General features: G+C 60.2%; 1 protein-coding gene across 3 annotated transcripts in view; it reads left to right on the forward strand.

The window, feature by feature from the left end:
- The first annotated feature begins 1,573 nt into the window (after window positions 1–1,573).
- The window catches only part of LOC136023674 (receptor-type tyrosine-protein phosphatase V-like), a 33,250-nt gene continuing 17,202 nt past the window's right edge, over window positions 1,574–17,621 (forward strand). For 2 of the 3 annotated variants that reach the window (XM_065698362.1, XM_065698364.1), the window contains exons 1-17: window positions 1,574–2,096; window positions 3,112–3,175; window positions 5,192–5,458; window positions 6,398–6,667; window positions 7,146–7,412; window positions 8,308–8,580; window positions 8,995–9,267; window positions 9,769–10,041; window positions 10,444–10,713; window positions 11,253–11,525; window positions 11,706–11,978; window positions 12,183–12,455; window positions 12,824–13,093; window positions 13,359–13,631; window positions 14,675–14,947; window positions 15,910–16,182; window positions 17,036–17,305. In XM_065698362.1, coding sequence (XP_065554434.1) covers window positions 2,031–2,096; window positions 3,112–3,175; window positions 5,192–5,458; window positions 6,398–6,667; window positions 7,146–7,412; window positions 8,308–8,580; window positions 8,995–9,267; window positions 9,769–10,041; window positions 10,444–10,713; window positions 11,253–11,525; window positions 11,706–11,978; window positions 12,183–12,455; window positions 12,824–13,093; window positions 13,359–13,631; window positions 14,675–14,947; window positions 15,910–16,182; window positions 17,036–17,305 — 4,201 coding nt within the window. In that variant the 5' untranslated portion in view covers window positions 1,574–2,030. The remainder of the gene's footprint in view (window positions 2,097–3,111; window positions 3,176–5,191; window positions 5,459–6,397; window positions 6,668–7,145; window positions 7,413–8,307; window positions 8,581–8,994; window positions 9,268–9,768; window positions 10,042–10,443; window positions 10,714–11,252; window positions 11,526–11,705; window positions 11,979–12,182; window positions 12,456–12,823; window positions 13,094–13,358; window positions 13,632–14,674; window positions 14,948–15,909; window positions 16,183–17,035; window positions 17,306–17,621) is intronic. The other variant, XM_065698363.1, reaches the window with a different exon arrangement.

Below are 17,621 nucleotides of genomic sequence, written 5' to 3' on the forward strand. Positions count from 1 at the left end.
CCGGGGCAAGGACAAGCACCCAGCCTGAGGTTCCCCCCTTTCCAGGAGGCAGTGGCTTGGCTGCACAGCTCATGGCCGGCTGCGCGTCCCCCATCCCCCTGCTCCTTGCAGTAGCCTTTGCTGCTTTATGGAGAATGTGATGAGTCGGCAGCCCCTGAGTTTCCAGGCCTGGTTCCAGCTGCTGGGTGGAGAAACCTTCTGCAGTTGTTTTTGGGTCTGGCACAGACGGAGGCTTCTCTGTCGGGGGGACCAGAGGGGAGATCTGGCATCCTCGGTTGAAGGAGAGCTCTCTGTGTGTCCGCACCTGTGGTGGCACCGTGTCACCGGGGTGGCCGTGGGGAGGGCAGCACCGGCACATAATGAGCAGCTTCTTCTGTCCAGTCTGGGAGGTGGCTGAGCCGTGCGGCGCCAGGAACGGGGCCTGGGTTTGGCTCCCACCAGCACTTTGGGCTGTTTCCACTGCAGGCACAGCTCAAACACCCTGAGCTCAGGGAGCACAGTGGGGCTGGTATGGGCACATCCCAGTGGCCAGGGTGCCAGCAGCATGTGGAGGCTGGGAAAGCTGCTGGGACACTTCTGGCCCTGTGCTCAGAGGTCAGTCCCATCAGGGTGGGCAGCAAGGCACGGTGCAGAGGTGTTCCCCAGCCCATTCTCATGCAGGAGTGCTGGGGCAGCACGCTGGCGGGCTCAGCTTGCTCCCCATCTGGGGTAGGAGATGGGTCCTAAACCAGGGCCCTTGTGTGCTCCTCTCTTCTCAATTACATGCAAGGGCTGCGGCCTTCCTATGTCTTTGCCCAGGCACCGGGGCTGCTCTGTCACAGGTCCTGCCTTGACAAACCTCTGAGGCTTTGTAGGAGGGAATCTGCTGTCCTGGGGCCAGCTGGGGCTTGCGTCCACCCTGACAGCTCTGTGGCTTACAGCAGCAAGCAGAGCCTGAACAGCCTGCTTATTGTTGGTGGCTGTGCTGGCTACTGGGACAGACTCCCATGGCCACACAGGCTGCCCTGGCTTCCGGGATAGATGCATCACTGAACCTCTTCCAGCACTGTCCCAGATCTCCGGCGCTGATGTGAAGCCAATGGCATCTCTGCCCTGAATCAGAGCTGGCGCCCTGCCACGCACTGCACAGTGCGGGCCCCTCAGGGGGCACAGCCTGCTCCCCCCTTGGCTGTACCGCACACAGCAGCCCCTCTAACACCCACGAGCAGACAGGACACGGCTCAGAGCCAGCCAGCCCCTCCCGTGGGCAAAGCACGGTCCAGGCATCGTTGCGCCCGTGGGATGTGCGCTTCCCCGGCTCCCATCTGCCCACCCCTGCGCCGCGGGCATCGCACGCAGGGACACCGCTCCCTCCGCTCCCCATCGGCACCCCGCGCACACAGGGCTAAAGGGGGCACGAACAGAGCACGCAGGGGCACAGACAGAAGCAAGGTGCACAGCGCTCCGCATCCAGCGCTGCTCCAGCATCCCCAGCGCATTGCCGGAGGCTGCGCTGCGCCCCTCCTCCCGTCGCTGGGGGCTGGTTTGGGCACTCCCCTCCCGCTCGGAGCCGCCATCTGCCCTGTCCGGTCTCCTCCCCTCTCGGCACCGACTCCCACAACTCAGCGGAGCTCCTGCCGATGGCCAGAGCGGGCTCCGGTCCTGCAGAGCCCCAGCCGCAGGCAGAGCCCCAGCGCCGAGCCCCCCGCAGGCAGCTCTGCGGCCGCAGCACGCACACGCTGGCACCGGGACAGCTTCAGAGCCGCCGCAGAGGGACGCGGACCGAGGGGACAATAGCAAATGCACACAGCGCGGGGCACACGCACCCCCTGCGCCTCTCCCAGCCCCGCACCCGAGGACCGCTGGAGGGGCTGATGTGCACCGCGGGCCCCACTGAGGTCATCCTGGCACCCGCACTCGGGAAGCATGCGGGGAGGCAGCCCCTCTCTGTATGGGAGAAGGGGCTGGCTGGTGACAACCGCTGCTAAGAAGCTACACCCCCCACCCCCCCCAACTTGTCATCCCTCTCATCTGCAGCCACCCCAGTCCCAATGAGGCCACCACTGCTGCCGCTGCTTGTCCTGTGGGTGCCACGGCTCCTGGGAACCCTGGCAGAGGTAAGCTCTTCTCTCTTCAATCCCCCACTTGCCCATGCAGGCTCTTGGCTCCGAGCTCACTGGTGGCAGGGGCTCTGCATAGTCCTACCCCGCTGAGGAATGACGGCATCTTCCTGGGCTGCCGCTCCGGCTCTGCAGCTGAACCAAATTAGCAACGTTTGCAATTAAGAGCTGGCTCTTTCCTCCACTTCCCCCTCCACCGCCGTGCCCAGTGCCTGCGATGGGAGCGTGTTACTGCTGCCATGGCTGCACAGCTCCTCACCCCAGGAACTGGCTGGTTGCTGTTCCCAGGGGTTCGGAGCCCCTTCGCCCTCCTCCGCACCACGGTCGGTGGGGGAGCCAGCAGTGAGTCAGCCAGCAGAGCCAAGGGGGAAATAACCAAAGATGATCTCTCCTCTGGGGCTTGTTGTGGGATAGGGAGTGGGCAGAGATATTTCCTTTAATGTGGAGGGAGCTGGACGCAACCTAAAGCCGGGCACACCCTGCTGCAAGCAGACTGTGGGGGAACCGGTGTCCCACGAGTGTGCTCAGCACCCACTGCGGTGTGAAGGGTGCTGGATGCTCTGGAGCTCTCAGGCCAAGCCCTCGCTCCGCAGCATGGGGGGGATGGCAGGCTGAGGGTTGGGGTCCCTCCATCCTCCCCATGACCTTGGGAAGGAGTGGTGCCTGTCGAGGGAATGAGCTTGCCAGGGCCTGTCTGGAGCTCCCTCCTTCCCCAACTCTTCCCCCTGTGCACTGGCTGTTTCGCTGGGGTGTCTTCCCCTGTGGGCATGGCCCCATCTTGGTTTCTGCAGTCCCAGGACCCACGCAAAGGGCCAGGGCAGCCCACAAGCCACGTGTGCCGAGTCTGTCCCTGCCTTGAGCAGTGGCCTGGGCTCTCCTGGGAAAAGGTGTCACAGCCCCCAGAGGGTCGCAGACGGGACGCAGGATGGGACCCTGCACCTCTCCCAGGCGCTGCTCTCACCCCAGCCCACCTCATCCCTTCCCTCTCTCACTTGACACCTTCAATCCGCAGGGTGAGGGATGCAACCGGACAGCGCGGGCAGGGCTGGAGGAACAGGCTGCACACGGTGATAGAGGTAAGTCAAAGCAAAGGGGTTCTCAGGCTGAAGAGGGTGGCCTTGGTGCAGTGAGATGGGTGCTGGGCCAGGACTCTTGGAGTTAAGAGTAGCTTCGTAAATGCTTTAGCCTAACTGCAGGCTGCAGACCATGGCCTGAGAAAGGGAAGGACTCAGCCCCATCCTTCTCCAGCAGCCAGCCTTATGGGGGGCAGTGTGAGAGATGGACAAAGCTCGCTCCTTCCCAGGGAGCATTAAGTGGGCTCAGCAGCAGCTGAGCCCCTGCACGGAGCCCCTGCAGTTGCCTGGGCAGGATCGTACCCCATGGCTGTGCTGAGCTGCCTGGGGAGCAGCACAGCCTCATGGCACTGGCCCTGCTACTGCAAACCCTCCCAGAGGATCCGCAGGCACCAGGCAGGGCATGGGGTGTACCTGGATGTGGCTGCCTGTGATGTGGTTAGCAGGGCTTATCTATGAGCAGTGCAGTGATCCAGGGCCTCGGGGCTGGAGGGTGCCTCTGGCCCGTTTCAGAGATGAGTACATTTGTGCTGCAGAGGTGAAGGTGATTGGAGGTAGGCAGTGCAGTCTATTGGGAAGCCAAGAGAAGCAGACAAACATGGGTGGAGGACTCATCCCTTCGTAAGAGAGATAAAACGGTGATAACACATCCCTGCTCGAACTCCGTGCAGGGCACAACCCTTCTGGCTGTCTTCAGCCATGCCCCGTGCTCAGTGAGCTGCTGCAATTGGGTCCTTGCTGACCCAACCCCATGGACGCCCAGCTCCATTCACATAGCCATTCCTGAGCACGCTGTTCCTGAATCTGCATTTGGGCTGCTCAGGGACAGCACTGAGGCTTTTCCCAGGGCAAAAAGATGCACCCCAATTCCACTCAGCAGCTGAGCGAAGCTCTCAGAATGGCAGCGGGCTCCATTGCATGGAACACAAGTTGTGTGTAGCTCCAAACAGCTTTGCGGGAAGGCCGCACACAACACTGGAGCGGTCCCAAAGGTGCCCCTGCCCCTGGCCTCACCCCGCACTGCTCCTCTTTGGCTGTGTAAAGGCAGCCCCAGGCAGACCTCCTGGGCAATAGCTGTGCTTGTCTAAAGCTTTTTTTGCTGTGCCAGATCGTATGTGAGCCTGTTACAACGTGTTCCACATCATACATCTTCAGTGCTATTACACAAATGTCTTATTAGCACTAGAGCTGTTGTGGTGTTTCCCAAAGGCTCAACGCAATGGAGAGCTCATGGTCCACAGCAAGGCTGGGATGGCGAGCGCACACAGCCTGCTAGTGGAGGCACAGGGACACGTTGCCAGCTTGCTCCTGACAGACAGGCTCTGTCTGGCTCCTGTTTGTGGAGGTGGTTCCAGAGCAGCTCTGAGGGCAAGGATTCAATAGCCGAGCTGGCCAGTGACCCACCAATCAGGCCAAGCCCTGCACGCCGCTTCCTTGTCCCCAGACGCTCTCCCAACTGGATGCCACAGCAGCAGCCCTGTGGCCGCAGCGTGCTTGCTGCAGCACGGCTGAGGCAGGGACACGTCTCGGCAAGGGGGTACAAATCTGACCCCACTTTTCTTCCACGCATGCAGTGTCCTGCTCTTTCCGTGTCATCCGTGCACTGGGCAGGACAGTGGGGGCTCTGTGCCTGGATCCCTCCAAAGCAGCCTTTATGCTGTCCTCTGTCAGAGGCCGTGCACAGACAGTTGCAGGGAGCGTGTTCCTGATATAAACCAGGGCTTTCTGGACAAAACATGTGATGGCCTGAAGCCTTCTGGACTTTCTCCAAAGGAGGAGATGCTCTATGCTTAGGAGCATCTCTTTCACGTAGTGCTTTTGACCCCAGTCCATGGGGGTTTCTGAACCTTCTTGTGTTTTCCAAAGGCCACTCCAAGCCCTGGGGATTAGGGGGCCTGATGGAAGCGGGGCAGTGCAGGGTGTGCAGTGAGGGGGGTGGGCTGGGGACCCTGGTCCTGCAGCCTGGCCACCCAGCAGCACCACAGCTCCCTGCTGAGGGTTTTGGCTTTGCCCCTGCAGGGACCCTCCTGAACCTCAGCGTGAGTGACCAGAGCCGGCCAGACTCCATCCTTCTATCCTGGGATGAGCCGGAGGCGGGTGCCGAGAGATACTCGCTCGCCCTCTCCCCGCTGGGCTCAGGCGCACCGCTGCAGAATGGATCTGCTGGACCCAACATCACCAGCTTCTGGTTCCATGGGCTGACCCCTGGCACGCGCTACAGGGTTGAGGTGACAGCCACGCTTGCCTGCATGGAGACCACCAGCCAGGCAGTCACAGCGCAGACAAGTAAGGGGTCCCCGGGTGCTGCAGGGTCCAAAGGGTTTCAATGCCCCTACCGGTCGTTTGGAGGGTGTGAAGTCCAGGTCAGGGTGTTGGGCTTTTATTCACTTCCACAAGGCTTAGGGCCCTTCCCTGGTCCCCAGAGCCGCAAGGGTCATTCCCTCATCCATGTGGAGGGAGGGTCACGTCCCTGCAGGGTTTATACTGAATCTTCAGGAATAATATAGCTAATGATGGATCAACTGATGATGTAGACTGCAGAGAGCTGAGGGGTAGAAAATGCGATGCCTGGAGGTGCAGAAAGCGCTGCAAGGAAAGAGCATCTGTCTGTGATTTTTGGCACAACTCTGTCAATTACTGGCTACCTTACCAAGCCTTGTTGTACACCATCCCTGGCTGATGCCAAGGGCTGAAGTAAGGAGGCAAGGCTGGTGAGTCCACGGCTCAGGTGAGGATCCTTGAGTAAATCAGTGCAGGTGAAGGCAGAAAACCTACAAAAAGAGAGCTAATGATGGACCAGCTTCTGATGTGGATTGCAGAGAGCTGAGGGGTGGAGAATGCCATGCCTAGAGCTCTAGAACGAGGACCTTAAAGCTCATCCAGCCCCAACCCCTGCCACGGGCAGGGACCCCTTCCACTGGAGCAGCTTGCTCCAAGACGCTGTGTCCAGCCTGGCCTTGAGCACTGCCAGGGATGGGGCAGCCACAGCTTCTCTGGGCACCCTGTGCCAGCGCCTCAGCACCCTCACAGGGAACAGCTTCTGCCTAAGAGCTCAGCTCAGTCTCCCCTCGGGCAGGTTCAAGCCATTCCCCTTGGCCTGTCCCTACAGGCCCCTGTCCAAAGCCTCTCTCCAGGTTTCCTGTCGGCAATGGGGCTGTGCTTTGAGCATTGGCAGGTCAGCCACCACCAAAACAGCCAGCACCATCCATGCCATGTCCAATGCAGGTCCTTTACCTGTCCGCAACCTGAGCCTGAGCAGTGGTGGGAGCTCTGCCCTGCTGCTCGCCTCCTGGGCACATGGCCGTGGGCATCGAGACGGGTACCACCTCGCCCTGTACCACAGCGACTCCCAGACGCTGGTGAGAAACGCGTCCATCTCACCAAATGCCTCCACGTTCCTGTTTGACGGGTTGCTGCCTGGCAGTGAGTATGCCTTGAAGGTCAGCACCCTGGCTGGATCGAACCAGGCGAGCACCAGCATCCACCACTGGACAGGTAGGGAGTTACGGGTGTGCCTGCCAAGAGGGAAGAGATGGGAGATGGGGTTTGGCAGGAGGGGTGCAGGACAGATTCCAGCTGTGCTGGGCTGGCAGAGAGGTCTCCAGGCTTGGGATAGGGAGTTTGTGTAGGACGGGCATTTCTTCTCATCCTTGCTGTGAGCCCAGAGTGCAGGACCCGCAGCCTGGGTTTGTGTGCTCCATGTCCCCGTAGGAGAAGGGCAATCTGGGCATCCTGGCACAAGGTCCTGGCTGGTGGGAGCTGCAGGAATGCTGCATTACCCACGTGGCCGCCAGCTCTGCAGCCTGAAGGAGTGTGAGACCCCAGGAGCCCCCCAGCCTGCCTGGGAAGGGACATAGGAGGGACAGGCTCCAGCAGAGCCCTGCCAGCCCCATAGAGAGCAGCCGTGGGCATAGGGGCAGGAGGGTCCCAGGAAGCTCCGTGCTGAACCTCGCTGCCTCCTCTTTCCCCTCAGCTCCCTCCATCCCCACGCAGCTGAGGCTCAGCCCGGGCTCCAGCACCAGCCTCATCGCCTCCTGGATGGGTGCTGCGGGGGCCGCATGGCTGCACCTTGCGCTCCACAACCTCCTCACCCGGACGGTGACCACGACCCTGTCTGCCAGGAGGGGCCTCACCAGTTACACCTTCCAGCACCTCCAGCCTGGCACCCAGTACTGGCTGGGGCTCAGCGTCACGGCTGGGCCCTACACTGTGCCAGGGCCCAATGCCACCGCATGGACATGTGAGTGTGGTGCCCAGGAATGGGGGACGATACCAGTGGTGCTTCTCGCTGGGATGCACTGGGATCAGCTTGTGGGCTCTCCCTGAGGAGCAGGATGGAAGGGCAGCAGATCCCGTTGGTGTTCGGTGCAGCTTGGCCTCGGGGCTGTTCAAGGGCAGCAGAGAAAATAGGGCAAGGGGGTAGCAGTTCAGCTGGTTTGAACTGGAGCTTTCTGGTTTGCTGCCAACACCGTGCCCATAGCACTGCAAACAGCACTGTCCCGGGGCTTGCCCTCCCAGATGTTCCCAGGAGAACCAAGAGGGGAAATGGAGAAGGCAAACAAAGCCTCCTGGATAGAGCAAGTTCATGCCGAATGCCAGGGAAGCGTTGGCACTCTCCAGTGAGGAGCAGCACATTATGGAGGTGCCAAGCTCAGAGCCGTTGTGCCGGTGGCTTGCCCCGGGCGGTGATGCTGGTCCATGACAAGTCTCCAGCTCCTTCCTGCTCGGTGCTGACGCGGGGGGTTCAGAGCTCCACACCCTGGCTGGGTTCCGCTGTGAAGTGACTCTGACTCAGTCCCACGGCTGCTGCCTGCGGCTCTGACCCGCCAGACCCAGCGAAACGCCCCGGTGCCAGGGGCACGCGCCAGGGGCACAGGGCCAGGAGGCCGGTCCTGGGCGGCTCCCGGGAATGTCAGCGCGCTCGTGGCAGGACACGAATGGAGACGAGGGGGAGTCTGAGGAATTTCCCAGCGGGGCTGCCAGCTTTGTCTGGAGCAGGAGCGGTTGTGCGAGGGAGCGTTGCTCCAGAGGGATGTCTGTGCGTGGATGTAACCCTAGGAATGAGGGAGCAGGGGATGTGTGTGGGGTCCGGGGCACCCCATAATCCTGACACACACCGTGCTGTTCCCTTCCAGACCCGCTGAGCCCTGGCAACGTGACCCTGAGCAGTGCGGAGGAGCAGAGCTCCCTGCAGGCTCGCTGGAGCACCCCAGCAGGAGAGAGGGACTTCTACCTGGTGACGCTGCGGGAGGGAGAGGACGGTGCTCCAGCGAGGAACATCTCTGTCGGCGGGGACAGCGGTCATGTCACCTTCCATGGGCTGAGCCCCGGGAAGCAGTACTCTGTCCAGGTGACAGTGGTGGCTGGGCCTTACCGGGCATCAGCGCGCAGCGCAGCAGCCTGGACACGTAAGCAGAAAACCTGAGTGTCCTTTGAGGCCATTTCTGCTGCCTGATGGAGACAGGGGCTGATGCCCAGGGGGAGGATGAGGAGGGATGCGGAGGGGCAGAGGTGGGGCTGGGCAGTGCAGTGGTACCTGTTTCCAAGAGCAGGCTGTGGGTCAGAGCAGCAGAACCTGCAGCCTGGTCCCTCCTGGGGTCTTATGGAGCCTCACCTGGTGCTGCTGCAGAGCTGCCATGCCAGGAAGGAAGAGATGGAGCTTAAACAGAGTGGGGAGGCACTTGCCCAGCCCCTGGTGCTGGGGGCAGTGAAAAGCTCTTCCTGCAGCCCTGGCTGCCTGTGTTTGGTGGGGGGACCACTGGGAGCAATCTGGCTGCCTGATGCTCTGCCCCATGGCATGACCCCATCCTTGTTGTCTGCAGAGCCACTGCCACCATCGGGTGTGAGTCTGTCCAGCCAGGAGAGCCCTCACAGCCTGCTAGCCAGCTGGGAGGAGGCAATGGGAGAGGGTTATGTGCTGGCCCTCAGCACCATGGAGGACCCCATGAAGGACCGCATGAAGAACAGGTCGCTGCTCAGAGGTGCCACCAACTTCACCTATGAGGGACTCAGCCCTGGGACTCTCTACACCTTTGAGGTCAGCACCGTGGCTGGCCCCTACACATCCTCACCCCAGCGCATCACCAACTGGACATGTGAGTGCCGCAGCCCTCACTGCAGCCAGCCCCGGGATTCCCATGGGATCTTGCCCTTCCTGTGGTGCTGTGCCTCAGGGATGTGCTAGCACCAGGTCTTCTGCAGCTTCATGCAATAAAAGGGTGGAAAGCTCAGGAAGAAAACAGAGGTGGATGTGTCTGACCCTGGTCTATATCCCAGCCACCCAGCTTAAGGGTCAGCAGAGCCTGGTGCCCTCTTCCTCCTCTTCCTCCCTTGGGCTGCCCCCTTACGCCACTGCCTTGAACCATCTCTCCACCTTGCCCAGGCCATCCCAGCACCTTCAGCACCAAAGCAGCCCTCTCTTGCCTTGCCAGTCTGAGCTCTGGGCTGTCCCAGTCCCTGCAGGGTGATGGGGAGGCAGCGGCCAAAGCTTGGCTGTGGGTTTCGCCAGGGCAGGGTCTCCTGCACATCTGAGGTCGCACATCTGCGGGGTGACCCCGGCTGGGTGCTGCTCTCACCCTAGGCCTTTCCTTTCCTAGATCCTTTGCCGCTGCAGCAGCTCACCCTCAGCAACCAGGGCCACAGCACCTCCCTGCAAGCCGCCTGGAGAGCAGCTCCCGCCGGCAGCACTGGCTACACAGGCACCCTCCGGGAAACCAAGTCCCAGGAGCGGGTCAGGAGCGTGGATGTGGGGAAGGAGTGGACGAATGTCACCTTTGAGGACCTGGTCCCTGGGCGACAGTACACGCTGGAGATGGCTGCTACGGCCGGACCTTACAGATCCGCTGTGCGATCAGCCACGGACTGGACATGTGAGAGTGATGCCCCTGCCTCAGTCCTACTGCAGAATGCATCCAATGAGAGCGGGAAGTTCATGGCATGGAAGCAAGGCAGAGTGTGGACCACGTATAGGGGGGCAGGGATGCACACATGCAAAGAGCAGAAGGAGAAGCAGAGCCACATTTAGTCAGGTTGGAATTAGAAGGGTCTTCAGTGCAGGAGGAGCCCATCACTGAGCAGGGAAGGTGGGGACCCGCTCCCATGTGTGTTGCAGAGCAGAAGCTCGAGATGCTCTGGGGTTTGATGTGTGTCAGGGCTAATTCTGACCTGAGCCCACCAGGGGCAGGCGGCAGAGGTGCCCAGGGCAAGCGTGTGCACTCCCTGCTCCACACCACAACCGCTTCTCACTGCCTTGGGTGTCTCTTCTCTCCCAGACCCCCTGGCTCCGGCCGGTGTGACCCTCACCAACACTCGACGCCCGCTGGGACTCTCTGCCTTCTGGGACAAGGCTGCTGGCGATGTGGACCGGTTCCACCTGCAGCTCTACAGCAAGAGCCTTCCAGCGCAGAGGAACATCACGGTGGGGCCAGACACCCACAATTTCACGTTCCTGGGGCTGTCCCCTGGCATTCAGTACTTCCTGAAGGTGACCAGCCTCGCCGGCCCCTACAGATCCTCCTCACACTTCGCCACTGAGTGGACATGTGAGTGACAAGCGACCCCAGCCCCTTGCGGGGATGGCGCATCCTGGCACTGCTTGCAAACCCAACAGTGACATGGATGTGTCTGGATGGAGGGAGGGCTCGGGTGAGACCTGCACGTTTCCTGGGAATCAGAGCAGATGGCATGAATTAGGTGCTGTGCCATCGTTTCTGGACCCAAAAGACCTTCTTCCCCACCTCAAGCTTTCCCCAGCCTAGCAGAACCTTCTGCCTAGACCCCTTGTGATCTCCTGGGACTGGTGGGAGAGGGATGTGAGAGAGGAATCATAGAGACCCATATGGGCTTGCTGCTCCCTGTCTATGGAGCACAACAGCCCACTGGGGAGCTGAGGGCTTTCTGCTCAGCACAGCACACATCTGCTAGCAGCACCTTGGGAACACGCACGGGCAACTCGCAAGTCCCCAGGACATGGCAGTCAGCTTCTGCTTTCGCCCTGTGTGGAGGTGCAGGCTGTGTCCTGGGCTGCTTCCATTGCTTACCTCCTCCATCTGATGGATCTCTGTGCTGTGTTTGCCCCTAGATCCACTCTCTCTGGCTAATGTGAGCCTGCAGCCTGGCCAGAGACCCCAGGAGCTCCACGTGAGCTGGGTAGAGTCTGGCGGTGGTGGCAGAGACCACTTAGTGCAGCTCTCGGTGGCTGAGTCCCTGTCCATCATCAGGAACGTGTCTGTCCCACGTGGAGTCACCCAGCTTGACCTGGAGGGGCTGGTGCCAGGGTCTCGATACCGTGTGGAGATCATTTCTCAGGCTGGGCCTCATCGCACCTCCTCTCAGACTGCCGTCGGTTACACTGGTAGGAGCACGGCTCTTCTGCACCCATCCCTGGTACCCAGCCTGGCTCTCATCTGGTGGGGGACTGGGAACCAAGACCTGGGTCTTAGCATGTTAGATGCTGACAGTCCTGCAGCTCCCAGCTTCATTCCCGAACCAGAGTCACCCCTGAGCATCCTGTCATGCTGTTTCTCTCCTACAGTGCCGCTACCTCCTCCTTCCCTGTCGGCAAACCCTGTCAGCACTGCCTGGGCTCTGGCTGTGCACTGGGAGACCCCTCCTGGGCAGAGGGATGGATACCAGCTCAGTGTGCACAAGGAAGGCTCTTCTGCACCAGCAAGGAGCCTGGAAGCTGGGAAGGACAGCACTAATGTCACTCTGGAGCAGCTGGAACCAGGAACATGCTACCTTGTTAGGATCCGGGCAGTAGCTGGACCTTACTACTCCCCCACAAAGAATGTCACTGGCTGCACAGGTGAGCATCCATAGCCCCCATGGGTGATTTTGGGTGGGAGCACTACAGGAGCTCCAGAACGGGATGGGGATCAGCGCTGGCACCCAGCGAGAGGAGGGCAGCAGTGTTTGCTGGCAGCAGTGTGCTGCCTGCAGGCAGGAGGTGGCTGCTTGTTCAGAACTGGCTCTTTTCCTCTCTAACTCCTGCGTCTGTCTTTCCTCACAGTCCCTGCTGCACCTACGAACTTGAGCCTTATCAGCCTAGGCAGCTCCTCAGAGCTTTACGCAGGCTGGAACAAGCCCCCTGGCAGGAGAGACCACTACCGCGTTATTCTGTATGGCCTCAGCACCCAGAGCAGGGATCGGGTCCAGACCTTGAGTCCAGATGCCCAGAACATCACCTGGACTCACTTGGAGGCAGGCAGCAGGTTTGCTGTGCAGGTCATTGCCATGAAAGGCTCATTTGAAGCCTCCTCCACCAATGTCACCCAATGGACACGTAAGTCTGATGGGTTGGGTTGGACACAGCATCCCACTGTGCCACAGAGCCTCCATCTGAGCTTTGCAGAGCACCCACCGCCACCTTCCCCATCCCAAACCATCCCTGCTGTGCCATGAGCTTCTGCATAGCTGTGCCACCTTTCTGCTCCCTGCCCTCACTCCTTCCCAGCACAGAGCCAATCCTCCCCACACACCCCAAAGGCTCTGGGTATCTCCCTTGCCATTTCCAGCTGCAAACCCTGGAGATATTGCACTCGGAGCCCATTTGTCCCCATGCTCCTCTCTGGAGGATCTCTGGATCAGCTCGTAGCGCTGCGCAGCAAGTGGGGGCACGCGGGGGCTGACTCTCTCCCTGTTGCTTTCCAGATCCCTTGGCTCCTGCCAACCTCACCCTGCGCAGCCCCTCTGCCTCCTCACTGCAGGCGTCCTGGGCAGCAGCGGGGCGAGGAGCAGAAGGCTTCGTGGTGGATATCTATGACGCAGCCTCCAGCAGTCACGTTGGGCACACGGTGCTGGGTGCGGGTGCCCGGAGTCACATCTTCAGGAACATGAGCTCTGGAACCCACTACAGCGTGGCAGTGAGGGCCACGGCTGGACCCTTCCACACCAGCACCCCCAACAGCACCCACTGCACACGTGAGTATGATGCTTTCCTTGCAGTCTCCACCAGCTCTCCCCCTTCCTGGTTTAAAGCAGAGGCCATACTAGAGCAGCCAGATCCTGCCGTCTTCTCCCACATGCCCAAGTGCCTGGTACTTGTGCCCAGCTGGGGAGGCTCTGCACAACCCTGTGGCGTGACCACCCGCACCCTTGGTAGCCATCCACAGGCTCAGACCAGCAGCATCTCCTTTCCCTCCGCCCAGACCTGCATCCTGGCACTGACCTGTGTCTCCCCCCCCAGGCCCGCTGCCGCCGGCCGCAGTGCGCTTGCTGAGCACAGGGCACCCCGACAGGCTGAGCGCATCCTGGGGCGCCGCGGCCGGGGGCCGAGATGGGTACACGCTGACCCTGTACCGCGCTGGGCTGGGCACCGCGGCAGCCAGCACCTCGCTTGGGAGGGACACCCACGGCTTCACCTTCATGGGACTGGCCCCAGGGTACGAGTACTCCCTGGAAGCCAGCGCCACGGCTGGACCGTACCAGGCAGCGGCACCCAATGTCAGTGGCTGGACACGTGAGTGCCTGGAGGAGCATCCCCTGCACAGGGGTGGGAGGTTTACAGGGACCCGATGGCTTTGGAGATGTGCACAGACGTGTGCCTGGGTGCAAGGCACAGCAGTCACTGCAAGAGCACAGTCTTCCCCTCATCAGCACATGGATGTTTGCCCATAGCCCTCACAGGTACATAGAATCATAGAATAGTTTGGGTTGGAAAGGACCTTAAGATCATCCAATTCCAACCCCCCTGCCATGGGCAGGGACACCTCACACTAAACCATGGCACCCAAGGCTCTGTCCAACCTGGCCTTGAACACTGCCAGGGATGGAGCACTCACAGCTTTCCCGGGCAACCCATTCCAGTGCCTCACCACCCTCACAGTAAAGAACTCCCTCCTTAGATCCAATCTGAACTTCCCCTGTTTAAGTTTTAACCCATTATCCCTTGTCCTGTCACTACAAGGACACGCTGGTGTCATGTAGGTTTGCCCAGCTGTGCCCGTGCAGGGACATCCCCCTGCCCATGATGCCCCATCTCTATGCATACAGGAGCATTCATGCCCTCACTGAGTCTTCTCCAACAGCTAGAAACTACACCACCATAAAGGTTAATGAAATTAACCAGTGTAAAGCAAGAGACTGGTCCACAGTTCTCCCAGGAGAGCAGCTCTCTGCTCTGGAGATGGACTAGTCCAGCACCTCATCCAGAAAGACTTCAGGACCAGACAGAGAATAGATGCTGTGCCCAGGCAGCTGTGCACTAGCTGGGTGCTGGAGGATGCTTGTGCACACAGTGGTGGCAAAGGCACTTCAGCTGGGCTATGGGCTTGAGGGTGACGTGGATGAAGGGCTGGCATGTGAGGGACCACAGAGAGCGAGCAGCACCAAAGGTGAGGTGGGATGGGACAGAAAAGGGAAAAGTGAGGAGGAGGAGTGTGCTGAGGGCATCCGAGCCCCAGCCCTCAGGAAGCATCTGCCCCATGGCACAACATCCCATCAAGAGTCTGTTTCCTTCTGCACGGTCTCCAGTCCCTAACATCTGGTTTGGTGATTCCCCAGGCCCGCTGCCACCCGTCACCGTGCGCTTGCTGAGCACAGGGCACCCCGACAGGCTGAGCGCATCCTGGGGAGCCGCTGCCGGGGGCCGAGATGGGTACACGCTGACCCTGTACCGCGCTGGGCTGGGCACCGCGGCAGCCAGCACCTCGCTTGGGAGGGACACCCACGGCTTCACCTTCACGGGACTGGCCCCAGGAAGCAAGCATCTGCTGGAGGTGGCATCCGTGGCGGGGTCCTACCAGACACCTGCAGGGAATGTCAGCAACTGGACGTGTGAGTGCCTGGGCCTGGGGGGACGTGTGTCTTGCTGGGCGGTCACAACAGCTCAAGGCAAAGGACATGGCCCCGCTGACCATGGCGGACCCAAAGCCCTGCCTGAACTCCAGGGTGTGTCGGTGCTGTGGCACTGAGCAGGGCTCTGCCCACCCTCACCACCAGCTCCAGCAGCTCCAGGCCAGCTGAAGCTCCAGGGCTGTGCTTCAGAGGAGAGACATGGAGGAGGGAGCAGTGGTCAGAGATATTCAGCTTCCATTGGAATAGAATAGAATCGTTAGCGTTGGAAAGGATCTTAAGATCATGCAGTTCCAACCCCCCTGCCATGGGCAGGGACATCTCACACTAAACCATGGCACCCAAGGCTTCATCCAACCTGGCCTTGAACACCCCCAGAGATGGAACATTCACAGCTCCCCTGGGCAACCCATTCCAGTGCCTCAGCACCTTCACAGTAAAGAACTCCCTCCTTATATCCAATCTAAACTTCCCCTGTTTCAGTTTGAACCCATCACCCCTTGTCCTGTCACTGCAGTCCCTGACGAAGAGTCCCTCTCCAGCATCCTTGTAGCCCCCTTCAGGTACTGGAAGCTGCTCTGAGGTCTCCACGCAGCTTCTCTTCTCCAGGCTGAACAGCCCCAATATTCTCAGCCTGTCTCCATACAGGAAGTGCTCCAGCCTCTGAGCATCCCTGTGGCCTCCTCTGGACTTGCTCCAACAGTTCCATGTCCTTCTTATGTTGAGCTTCCTTCTCACCCATCTCACTCCAGCTGGAGCAGGGCTATCTGCTCAGACAGACATCACTTGAAGCTTGCAAAAGCTTCCAGGCTGGTGGACGCAGCCATCTACCTGAGACAAAGTGCCCTGATCTGAATGGTGCAGCCCTTCTGCTGACACTGCTGAGATACCGAGGCAATGTCCTCAGACCTTTCACTGACCCATCTCCCATCCTGTCTCTCCAGATCCCTTGCCCCCCCGTAACGTGTACATGACGAACCAGGGGTATCCCAACAGGCTGAGTGCATCCTGGCAAGCTGAACCCCAAGGACAAGACAGTTACAGGCTCCTCCTGTACCACTGGGGATCAGGTATTGTGGCAGCCAATGTGTCTGTTGGGAAAGGCACCAGCAAATTCACCTTTTCTGGCCTGGCCCCAGGACACAAATACCTGCTGGAAGTGGTGTCCATGTCAGGGCCCTACGCAGCCTCCGCCGGGAACATCAGCGACTGGACAAGTAAGTGGCAAGACCTGGAGGTCCTCGCATCATGCGTGAGGCTCAGCCTTCTGCAGCAGGGTGGACTCAACACCTGCAGTGGGAAGGGGCAGGGACATGGCCAGGACTGCAGCCTGAAAGCTGTCGGAACCACCATAGCAATGGGATAAGGGTGTGCGAAGCCCCTTGGGAGGGAGCAGGGCAGTGCTGCTGCTTACTGGGCGGTCTGGCAGCCGTGGTTGCTGTTTCAGGAGGCAGAGCCCTACTGACTCCTCCAGACATGGGTCACTGAACAAGAGCAGGGGATCCCATGGCAGTAGTGATGCTCTGGTAGAGGACACCCACAGCCTGGGAGACCATGAAGCCTCACAGCCAGGGGGGGACATCCCACCATCCCTGCTGCCTTTTCCTCAGGCACTCTGAGAATTCCTGGCATGGGGACTAAAAGGGGCTGGGCGTCTGCTGGACTTTTTCTCAAGGAATGTGAACATTGCAGATAAGCATCATAAGCCTTTTCATGTGCTTGCCCGCACAGCCCCTGCACTTTGCTTGGGTAATCCAAAGGCCTCTGCTCCCATGCTCAGCCAGCCGCTGGCAGGGTGCTGGCAGTCACGTGCAGAGCCCTTCAGGCAGGTCTCTAATGAAACATGCTAATTAGCAAGAGGGGGAGCCCATCTCCTCATGCTCCTCGCTCTGCAAGTCCTCCCATTGCCATTTAAAGGTCATCTCTGGTAGGGGCAGCTGGCAGCTGCAGAAATGGTACCACTGAGCATATGAGGCTTCCTTGCGCATTACCCAACTTCTTGTGTCTCCACAGGGTGGAAGAGAGTACATGCATGCCAGTAACTGTCCCCTGGTGTGGTTCTCATTGCAGCCCCCTCCGTCCCCAAAAACCTCTCCGCGGTGGTAGAAGGGAACCGCACGATGCTCATCTCCTGGGGCAGTGTCTCTGGGCAGCAGGATGAGTGCCAGCTGTGGCTGCGGGATCCCCGGAACAGCACGCTGCCCTGGAGGCACGTCCTCCGCAGAGGACAGGTCCAGCACCTCCTCCGGGGGCTGATCCCGGGCAGGAACTACTCTGTGTCCTTGAGCTGTGTGGCCGGGCCCTACTGGAGCAGCACCAAGCCATTGCCAGTGCCAGTGGGTGGGTATGCACTGCCATGGGGATGGGGGGAGAAATGCCTGCGTGGCCTCAAGACTGGATCAGCCCTTGGGTATCAATGGGAGCATAGGAAGTCTTCATGGTGGGAGGTACGGAAAGCCAGCTGGGTGATGCTCTGGTAGCCATCAGCTCCTTAAGGTAGCCCCAACACAAGGATTTCAGAACCATCACCTTGGGGACTGGCTACCTGTGAAGTGAGTTGGCCTCTGCAGAGATCTCCTATAAGACACTTAGACCCTGACCCATTCACCTTATCCTGTGGCCCTTGGCACAAAAAGCTCTCAGGTTGCCCATGTCC

Source organism: Lathamus discolor, chromosome 19 (genome assembly GCF_037157495.1).
Source record: "Lathamus discolor isolate bLatDis1 chromosome 19, bLatDis1.hap1, whole genome shotgun sequence".
NCBI lineage: Eukaryota > Metazoa > Chordata > Aves > Psittaciformes > Psittacidae > Lathamus > Lathamus discolor.